Raw genomic sequence first — 10,635 nt, 5'->3', positions numbered from 1 at the left:
GATCGCTCGTGTTGACGTGGAATGCACCCGCGTCATCTTCCACCAACCAAGCCGCCGCATCGCTCGCCCAGTATGCACGGTGAAGGTACAGCCCGTGCTGTCCAGCCAATGCCAACACCAAGATGGGGAAGAGGCAGCACAAGTCAAACGGGCGCGAGAAGGGTGGCAGCATGGTGGTGGTGCGTGTGTTCGTTGCGTTTTCGTGTTTTCGTGGGGTCAAGTTTGGAAGATTATGAGCGGCATACATGAACTTCTGCAAAGGCACCGGATGTGGGTGGTGTGCTGGTGTGCCATGAAGACACACACGCACACACACACACACACACACACACACACACACACACACACACACACACACACACACACACACACACACACACACACACACACACACACACACACACACACACACACACACACGCACACGCACACGCGCGCGCGCTCACTCACACTCACACACACACACACACACACTATGGAGTGCTGGAAGCTGGTGGCTGCGCGGATCCTGTCTGCAACTAATATTGGCGATGATGCGTCGGGTACGCTGGAGGTGTTTGACGTGAAAGCAAAGGCTGATTGTGGCAGGGCACGCACGTTCCTCAATTTGATGCTCACCTGCCGTGAACTGTACCACGACCTGCCATGGGCCATGCCAAAGTGGTGCCTTGCCACGGTGCTCTCTCAAACGAACAACGACAAGTACAAGAGGAAGCTGGCGAGAGTGAAGATGGGGCAGCAGCCCTTGGACGTTCACAGAGGTCTCTCACAGCAGGCTGAAGTGATACCGGGAGACGACGACGCTGAGGACACGTGGAGCAAAGACTACGGCCCCAGTGTGCAAGATTGGCTGGACACTTTCCAGACCACGCTTCTTCCCCCGCTGGTGTCACCAGGCGAAGACAAGGGCGGCACCGATACCGAGGATGATTGCACTGACAGTGCGGCCAGATACGCCGCCACTGTGTCGGCGTGGATGGAAGAGCGCTTCCTTGCCTACTCTTGGCTTGGTGTGACATGGGCGAGCGACCTCCCTTTCTTGCAAGCACGGTTGGCAAGCATTCGGCACAACGACTTCTGGCTGAAGTTTTCCCGGTGCGGCCGCGTCGCATTCACATGCATGCACGACCTGGAAACATGGGCAGTGGCAGAGGGTGGGGAGGAGGAAGGTGGGGAGGAACCGTGTTGGGATGAAAAAGATCTGAGGGAGAAGGGGAAGAACCCGAGGGAGGAAAAAGAACACAACGACAACGACGACGACGACGACGACGACGACGACGACGACGACGACGAATGCGAGGAAAAGCAGCGACATGATGACAAGCGCTCGCAGCAGCAACCCAGGCTGCAACAGCGGATGACACCGCGAGAAGACGCGATACGCGAATCACAGCAGCAGCCGCGCGCCGCTCTGCTCTATGTCACTGTCACACTCAAGAGCCAAGCAGATGCTGACCGTTTTAAGGAGCACTTCTCAACTCTCGTTGGCGATGATGCATGTGTCCGTGCAGATAGGGTGAAGATCACCACGACTGCACCCCTGGCCTCGCTGAGAGTGTGCAGCGCAAACACGCTTGTTTTGGACTCGGGGGGCGGTGTGCTGAACACTATCTCCTTCCATGACATAGGCCACGTTCGCTGGTTCCGCGTAATGTATGAGCAGACTGCTCTGCAAGGCGAAGTATCAAATGTCCACGGGCTCAGCCTTTTCGGCTTCAACAAGCTCAGCGATCTCAGCCTGTTTGCCGGCGTGCAAGACCTGAGGGTGGCCGTATGCCGAGGCATGGACCTGACCCCGTTTACCGCCTTGAAAAAGCTGGTGTTCGGAGGCATTGTAGCGGGTGGGCAGTCCGTTATCGCAGATGTGGATGATGTGTGCCTCAACTCCTCGTCACTTGTCACCAGCACGCTCAACGCGAAGCGGGTTTGCCTGCGCAACATGCATCTCGTGGATGCACCATCGCCGTTGCACCTTCCAAACGCCACCCACATTGAACTGCGCTTTGACGAGCTTGATCCAGACCACAACGCTGCCGAAGATGACTTCGCGGTAGAGCTCCCTCCGGGACTCGACAAGCTGGGCGTCGTCCATGGGGACACGCTGGGCCCAGAGCTCCCCCGGTTTGAGCACGCCCGAGAGGCTGATCTCCAACTGTGTGACGGCCCAGACGTCGCCGAGTTGGCCTATCTAGCGCACCGTGTGGACAAGCTGGTGATTCGGGCCGATCCGTCCAACAAATTTACGGCGGACGGCTTGTTCCAGGTGCCGGACAACGTGTACATGTGTCTGGATTACGCGAGGTGCACCAAAACCACGTCGCTGCCACCCTGTGTGAAGGAACTGCACACGATTGTTGAGGACGGCGTCTCCGTCACCTGCTGGTCCCACATACCGCTTCTCTCGCTCACTGGATGGTGTGTGCGGGCTTCAAACATGGGCGTCCTCTCTGGGCGGAGGCAGCTCCGCATGTCTGGTGTTGTGCTTGACGGCGAAATAAGCGACTGTGACCACGTGACCCTTTGCGATTGTCATGGCAGTGTGGTCTTCTCCCACATCACGTGGCTGAGCGTGGGCCCGCACAGGTTGCGATGGGGCCCTGATCCGCGACACAAAGTGGCGCAGTGCGGCGCCAACGGCGACGGTGATGATGATGGCAGCGGTGGTGGGTGTGGTGGTGATGATGATGATGATGGCAGCGGTGGTGGGAGTGGTCGTGGTCGTGGTCGTGGTCGTGATGATGATGACGACGTTGATGGTGATGATCCTGGCCGTGGTGATGCAAAGGTCGCAGGCGATAGTGCAAAATTAGAGCGATTGCTGTGTATTGAGCGTGTGAGCGACGTGTCCACATGTCGACTGCAGCTCACCATCATCATGAGCTTCTCCTGCTTCCACAATGTGCACCGCCTCATCCTGGAAGACTGCACGTTTGACGACCTGGCCTCGTTGACCTCAGTCACGTGCCTGGTGATTCGTGACTGCACCAGCAATGACAAGCGCTGGCAGTGGCCGAATGCGGTTCTGGTGAACCGGTCGCCAGCAGAGATGATGGCGGCGCTCACGCAGGGCAAGCGCAAGAGGAACACGTGATGTGTGTGTGGGGGGAGGGGGGAGGAGATGTTTGTTGGTGGAGGGAGATTTGTAATCTACGCACACACACACGCACACACACACACACACACACACACTCTCTCTCTCTCTCTCTCTCTCTCTCTCTCTCTCTCCCTCTCTCTGTTCCTTGTCTCTTGCTGTCATCTTGAACGTACGTGCAAGTTGTCTCTTGACACGCTCCCGTCAGTGTGCGCCTTGCACATCACACCCTTGTTCTATTGCTGCTGTGTTACTTCTTCTGCCTTGCCTTGCTTAAATATCTCTCCTTGAAAGCACAGCAGCCGGGTAATGGCCGTGCACAATCCTGGAATCCTCGTTGCTGTGACTTTTCTGCTCCTGTGTTATCTCACGTTTGTTTGCATCCAACCACTCAGTGACGTCATGAAATGCACCCATTGCACGCTAGGCCGATGGGCTAATAAAAGTTGTGATGTGAGAGTGATGTCAGACAGCTGAAACAACTGGGTGATGACAGACACAACGTTGGAGAAGACACAACGATGACGGTTTCCTGTTCAACACCGACAAACAACAAGAGAAAGGACGTGCGTTGAAGGATGATGCGATACTGTGAGGGCCGTGGGTGCGATTCAAGGTCGCAAACCAACAAGCACGTGCGACGGTGTTTGGCACGGAAGTGTTTGGAGCAGGAAGCTCCACGGCAACAACACAAGAGTCAGAGAGTCAACAACAAAAAAAAAACGCACAGATTCATGGCTGCAAAGAACAAAATAGATGCGACCTTCCTCGTTGACGTAGAAGATTTCGGTAACGTAACACTCGAACACTGCAATGCGAACCGAAAAACATTATAAGCCCACCAGCACCACAACAACGCAAGCAAGGAAAGGAAAAATGGCAGCTGCATCCAACCACGGAATGACGTCAGCCTGTCTGCATTCTTCCTTGGCACACTTTCAGGCCATTGTGCTTGTTGTAGATTGCTTTGCGGACGAAGCAGAGAGAGAGAGAGAGAGAGAGAGAGAGAGAGAGAGAGAGAGAGAGAGAGTGTGTGTGTGTGTGTGTGTGTGTGTGTGTGAGTGAGAGAGCTTGTGTGCGTGGGTGGAACAATGTTATGTTCTGTTCTGTTGGTGACAAACACATTGCTATTGAGATGTGACACTGCGTGAGCGCTTGAGCGACACTCTGAAAGGCTTCTGAAAGCCGGACGGAAGGAAGGACCTTGGCAAGAAGGGAAGAGGACGAAGAGAAGAAGCGAAAGCGACTGCACCAGCCAGCGCAGCATAGCAATAGCAAACAGCACTCCAAGTCGCATCTCCTCATTTCCACCTCGCATCTCCACAACCTCGCTCACTCACATCAGCCCACCATTCAAGCAGTTCGCGGCACAATCTTTGCAGAAATCATTCAGCAGTCTTCCACAAGCAAGACAAAACGCAGACCAACCACCAATCCAACAGCCATGTCCTCACCATCTGCGCCCCCACACATGCCTTTGGATGGCGTGTCTGTGGCTGGGGTGAAGCGGTTCATGGCCGAGATCAAGGACGCGTTCCCAGACACGGCCCATGACGTGACGACGCGACAAGTGTGCGAGACGCTCGTGGTGCCACGCACAGCGGAGTGCAAGTGCGCATACATCGACGTCCTGCGGCAACGATCGGCAGAGGAGGCTGAAGACGTGCAGCGGGCCACCGTGTTTGTGTCGCACGCATGGGGCGCAAAAGCCATGGATGTCCTGCAACTACTGGTTTATTATGCAGACAATCAAGCCGACAGGCTGGAAGACCCACCCATCTTCTTCTGGCTCGACATCTTCAGCCACAGCCAACACGAGGACATGGCCAACGACCTCACCACAGACTGGTGTGTGCGTGTGCGTGTGTGATTGTGTGTTTGTGTGTGTGTGTGTGTGTGTGTGTATGTGTGTGTGTGCGTGATCGTGTGTGTGCGTGTGATTGTGTGTTTGTGATTGTGTGTGCGTGTGATCGTGTGTGTTTGTAGAAGGATTTGATTCGTGATCCGTGCCTGCAAGCAAGCAAACACCAACAACGAACTGATACCAACTCAAAACACACATGCATACACACACATGCATGCACGCTACACTTTTGTGTCTACCTCACCCCCCTCCCCCCTACCACCCACTCCCAACACACACAAAAACACACAACAGGTGGATGCAAACGGTGCTGAACACGGTGGGCGGTATTGGCAAGATGCTGCTTGTGCTGACCCCGGCTGCAGCCGCCAGCACCAACGCACCGCTGCCGCTCCCGCAGCCGCTCCCACTGACGCGCGCTTGGTGCCTGTGGGAGGTGTTCTGTGGCGTGGGCTTGCCAAACGTGCAGATCGACACCGCGGTGCACCGGCAGCTGAGCGAGACGATGAAGGCGGCCGTGCTCAGCTCGTCTGCTGCCGAGACGTTCACAACCATGCTGGACGCCATCAGCGTGGACGCTGCCAAGACCACCAAGCCGCAGGACAAGCGCATGATCTGCGACGCAATCACGCAGGCTGGCGCCACCGCCCAACTCGTGGACGCGCGCGTGCGCGACGCCATACGCCAGTGGTGCCTGAGCCTGGTGGCCTCCTTCGTTCGGGAGATGGAGCAGCCGGGCGACGAGGCCGCAACAAAGACCAAGGCCTATGCCACCATGTGCTGCCAGGCCGGTACGGTGATGCAAGCGCTCGGCGCACTTGAGTACGCGACGGAGCTGTTCAACAAGGACCTGCAGGCCACCATCAGCGTCGTGGGCCACCAGCACAAGGCGACCGGCACGGCGTACACCAACCTGGGCGTGGTGTACTACCACAGGGGCGACATCGAGCAAGCCGTCGACTGCTACAGCAAGGCCTTGAAGATCTCGGTCGTGGAATACGGGGAGGACGAGAACACGGCAGAGGCGCACAACAACCTGGCCACGGCGCTGCACGCTGCAGGCCGCTGTGCGGAAGCCATCCAACACTTCAAGAAGGCACTGGCCATCTTCTCCGCTGCCCGCGACAAGGCCACGAAACAACAGCAGCAGCAGCAGCAGAAGCAAGGCGGCGAGGGAGACAAAGAGCAAGGCGCACGAGGTGGTGTGGACCTGCAGCAGCAGTACGACACAAAGCTGGTGTCGACGCTGAACGCGCTCGGGCTTGCGTATGACGACGCCGGCGAGAGCGACAGGGCCATCGAGTGCCACAAGCAGGCGCTGGACATCCTGAAGCGCGGGCATTGGGGCGAGAACGACCCCACCATTGGCGGCACGTACAACCACCTCGGCCTGGCGTATGCAAGCAAGGGCGACATTGAGACGGCCGTGAAACTGCTGGAGAAGGCGCTGGAGGCGAAGCGCGCCGCGTTTGGCGACGTGCATGCTACCATCGCCAACACCTACAGCAACCTCGCCAACATGTACAATGCGCTGGGCGACTTTGACCGCTGCATCGCCAGCTACGAGCACGCGCTGCGGCTGTTCCGGCAGACCCTCGGCGAGCAGGACCCGACCACCGCACGCACGCTCGAGTACACGGCGTACGCGTACGCGAAGGCGGGCCGCTTCCAGGAGGCGGTGGACGCGCTCACCACCACGGTCGCACTGTACCGGCAGCACCTGGGCCCACAACACATGCTCACGACGACAGCAGAAGAAAACCTGGCATCCATTCGACGTGCGGGCGCTCAGCAGGGTGATGCCCCTCCACCAACAGGAAGGGGTGGACAAGGGGAGGAAGGGGAGGAAGGGGAGGAAGGGGAGGAAGGGGAGGAAGAGTCATCTGAGGATTCCGCGGCGAGCGAAGATGATGGGGAGGAAGAGGAGGAGGAGGAAGGGGAGGCTGGCGTGTGGCAGCAAGGGGATTGGGGCGCGTGGTGTTCCATGCTGTAGTGACACGTGTGTGTGTGTGTGTGTGTGTGTGTGTGTGTGTGTGTGTGTGTGTGTGGTGAACCTGTAGCTGCTTTGCTGTGTGGATTTGATTGAGCGTGGGAATGCTTGCATGTCAGTCACAGTCCCCAAGCAGGGACGTTTGTTGAACTGGTGTACTTATTCTCTCTCTCAGTGTGTGGTCTTAAGGTCTTACAGTCTTACTGTAAATCAATGCAACGCTTGAATGGGGCCGTAGTAACAACATGACATCTTGCGGCACGGTGCAAGTGCACACGAAACAGGAAAAGTAACACCGGAGCCAGAAGGGCACGTGTGCTTGCAGGCTTGCAGTGCCTTCCCTCCGAAATGTGAGCTTGCGCTCCGGTAATGTGACAATACAACAGTGGGCACAGAAGGTAGATCCTTTGCAGTAGTACACAAGCGTGCGCAACAGCACGTCACTAAGCGCATCAGAACGTGAGATGCTCAGAGAAAAAGAGGAGCAGAGGCAAGAAACGTACTCGAATGCTTGTGAATGAATGGGACACAACAAGACAACAGTTGTAATGTAACAGCGAGATGCAAAAACAAAGGTCATCAAATCAGGGAGCAGAAACAAAATCATGACAACGAGGGGAGCAGAAGTCTGCCAACACAAGGAACGGGTGAAGCCACGTGCGTGCATGACACCAATCAACAGCTTCGAAACAAGCACATCGGCCTTAGTTGCCACCGTCCTGCTTCGCGCGCTTTGTGGGCGAGGTAGCAGAGTCAGCAGACGCTGGCGTGCGTTTCTGCTGTTGTGGCTGCTGCTGCTGCTGATCTGTTGCGCCGGGCGCATGTGGATCCAGCCCATCAATGCTGGTCACAGCGGTGCACCGCTTGGCTTTCGCAACATCAAAGGGCGTCTCGCCCTGTTTGGGTACGTGTGTGTGTGTGTGTGTGTGTGTGTGTGTGTGTGTGTGTGTGTGTGTGTGTGTGTGTGTGTGTGTGTGTGTGAGAGTGTGTGAGAATCTGTCGGTGTCACAGACCGCTTTTGAGATTGCAATTTCACTAAATAATTTCCAAGGCTTAAGCAGACTAGATGATATGAGATTTGTCGCATACCTGTCCGGCCATTCCCCATCAATAATGGGCAGATCCTGATCGGAGGCAAGGAGTGGCGAGAAAGGGTGGTGAATAGAGCATCGGGTAAAGGAGGTAGTGAGTGACCAGAATGAGGCAGGTCAATCCCCCGTGCTTGGTCAACGTCGGTGATTTGTATGCCCTGCTAAGACAGTTGCGTACAAGCGTGCACTGTCTGGTAGAAATTTACGAGTCAATTGATTTCGCAATTACAAGAAACCACCAAGGATTCACCTTTTCGTTCTTGATTTCGGCGTTGGCACCCTTCTGCAGCAGCAGTTTCACAATCGCTGGTTTGTTGTGCCTGCAGGCAACATGCAGCGCCGTGTTGCCCTTTTTGGGATGAAATGGAGTCCATGCAGCGTTGTCAAAGCGTGCAAGAAAGAACAGCCGTGGGCCGTGGTGAATGACAATGCTGTGTGGGCAAAGGTGCGCGCAGCACACACAGACACACACACACACACACACAGACACAGACACAGACACAGACACACACACACACACACACACACACACCACTTCTCCTCCACAGCACACCTCCGTGTCTTGTTCGTTGATGTCCACATTCTCTTCATCAATGAAGAACACAGCACCGTCCACGTTGCCCTTCTGGCAGTTGAGAAATAAGTCGTGTTGCTGATACTTCTTGGCGATGCGCGCTTCCTTGAAGGCGGCCTGGCCCTCATCGTCCTGGAACCTGTTGTCGCACAAACAGTCAACGCATGAATGCCAATTGCACGCGTGGAAAGGCAACCGCAAGTGGGATTCAAGTCACAGACAAACTTTTCAACACTTCACCACACCACGACAGAGAAACACTCAAACACATGACCACATCACGAGCCACCACTCACCATGAGCCTGTGGCGATTTCGCGATTGACCGGCAGTGCGGCACCAATGGCGCGGGCGGCGGCGGTGCTGTTGTTGGCAATGCTGTTGGGGCAAACAAAGGGTGGGGCAGGCGGACAATAGAATACTACAGAATGAGGGTGGAGTATGGTGGTATGGGAATCACAGAATGAAACGAGGCAGTACAGTCACTGGGGGCTCCATTGAGCAGCGTAAAACCGTTTTTACAAGCCTGTTCATTGCGTGTGCGAACCGAACCCACACAGCAATCAACAAGAAGTGTGTAGCACAGCCCATCTCCCTCCCAGCACTGTTCAAAACCTCACTAGAAGTAATTGATGGTGTTGTTGTGCTTGAGCGTGTGTGCCAAAGCCACAGCACCCGTTTCCTGAATGGAGTTGCCGTCCAAGCTGAAAATGAAATCGAGACAAGGCAGGATGGGGTGTGGCAGCGCGGGAGACGATTGGTTGTCGTGAGAGGCAACGAACAGAGCACACCAACACAAGACAATCAGTCACTTAAAAGTATCAGGGCACCTACACACACACACAAACACACACACACACACACACACACACACACACACACACAAACACACAGGCACGTGAAGCTCTGCCGTTTTGAAAAAATTATGCCCACCTCACACTGAAAACCGTGGTGTTGCCCTCGAGTGAGTCTGCCAGCGCACAAGCGCCCTCGTCCTGAATCGCGTTCCTACTCAGGCTGTGGGTCAAACAACAAAGTACGGCATGCAAAGAGGCAAAGTGTGTTTGCGTGTGACAATGGGTTGCGCGTATTCGCAAACATCCACACACGAAAACACGCACTCGCAGCCCACATCGCAAGTGCACGCAGCAAACGATGCGCCAACGCAGGAGTGCACTCAAGATGAACACCGTTTCTATGTGTTCGCACACTCACTCGACGGATGTGAAGGTGGTATTGTGCTTGAGCATGTCTGCCCACGCTGCAGCGCCCTCATCCCCGATACCGTTGTCGCTCACGCTGCGGAGAGAACGCACAAAGGAGGGTAAGTGGCGGCAATGATGGCATGAGCAAGATGTGCAGGGGTGGCCATGCCTAAATTTTGGCGAGAGATTCACGAGGAAGAGCGCTTACAGCGGTCGTGCACATATCCACCTCCTCACTTGATATTCGTGATGGTCGTGTTGTGCTTGAGCATGTCTGCCAAGGCGGCAGCGCCTTCAGGCCCGATGCGGTTGTCGTCCAAGCTGCCATTAACATGTGAAGGAAGTGGCGGTACGTAGAGGGCGTCAGCTGAGGGACAACGAGTCAGGAACAGCAACACATGCACACCAGTTCATTCCACATCACTGGCAACATTGCACGCTGAAGACCGTACTTCCGACAACAACAATCGTGCACATATCCACCTCCTCACTTGATATTCGTGATGGTCGTGTTGTGCTTGAGCATGTCTGCCAAGGCGGCAGCGCCTTCATCTCCGATGCGATTATGGTACAAGCTGCCATTAACATGTGAAGGAAGTGGCGGTACGTAGAGGGCGTCAGCTGAGGGACAACGAGTCAGGAACAGCAACACATGCACACCAGTTCATTCCACATCACTGGCAACATTGCACGCTGAAGACCGTACTTCCGACAACAACAATCGTGCACATATCCACCTCCTCACTTGATATTCGTGATGGTCGTGTTGTGCTTGAGCATGTCTGCCAAGGCGGCAGCGCCTTCATCTCCGATGCGATTAT

At 55.6% G+C, this 10,635-nt stretch overlaps 3 protein-coding genes across 3 annotated transcripts; 2 read left to right on the top strand and 1 right to left on the bottom strand.

Moving 5' to 3' along the window:
- Window positions 1–475: 475 nt before the first annotated feature.
- On the top strand, window positions 476–3,091 carry PTSG_10358 (uncharacterized protein; the record flags this gene model as incomplete). The annotated part of the gene is made up of 1 exon (XM_004988352.1): window positions 476–3,091. The coding sequence occupies one exon, from the start codon at window positions 476–478 to the stop codon at window positions 3,089–3,091; it is 2,616 nt and encodes an 871-aa protein (XP_004988409.1).
- Window positions 3,092–4,370: 1,279 nt separating this feature from the next.
- PTSG_10357 (uncharacterized protein) lies at window positions 4,371–6,980 on the top strand. Its single transcript, XM_004988351.1, has 2 exons — window positions 4,371–4,939; window positions 5,250–6,980. The coding sequence occupies exons 1-2, from the start codon at window positions 4,536–4,538 to the stop codon at window positions 6,946–6,948; spliced, it is 2,103 nt and encodes a 700-aa protein (XP_004988408.1). The 5' UTR covers window positions 4,371–4,535; the 3' UTR covers window positions 6,949–6,980.
- Window positions 6,981–7,649: 669 nt separating this feature from the next.
- PTSG_10356 (uncharacterized protein) lies at window positions 7,650–10,611 on the bottom strand (the record flags this gene model as incomplete). The annotated part of the gene is made up of 9 exons (XM_004988350.1): window positions 10,560–10,611; window positions 10,052–10,135; window positions 9,825–9,908; window positions 9,543–9,626; window positions 9,230–9,313; window positions 8,907–8,987; window positions 8,590–8,749; window positions 8,287–8,385; window positions 7,650–7,841 (listed from the first exon to the last, which is right to left on the bottom strand). Exons 1-9 carry the CDS (start codon window positions 10,592–10,594, stop codon window positions 7,650–7,652), a joined length of 903 nt encoding a protein of 300 aa, XP_004988407.1. The 5' UTR covers window positions 10,595–10,611.
- Between the last annotated feature and the right edge of the window lie 24 nt (window positions 10,612–10,635).

Source organism: Salpingoeca rosetta (assembly GCF_000188695.1).
Source record: "Salpingoeca rosetta unplaced genomic scaffold supercont1.36, whole genome shotgun sequence".
Classification (NCBI taxonomy): Eukaryota; class Choanoflagellata; order Craspedida; family Salpingoecidae; genus Salpingoeca; species Salpingoeca rosetta.
This window is presented reverse-complemented; position numbering and strand designations above follow the sequence as displayed.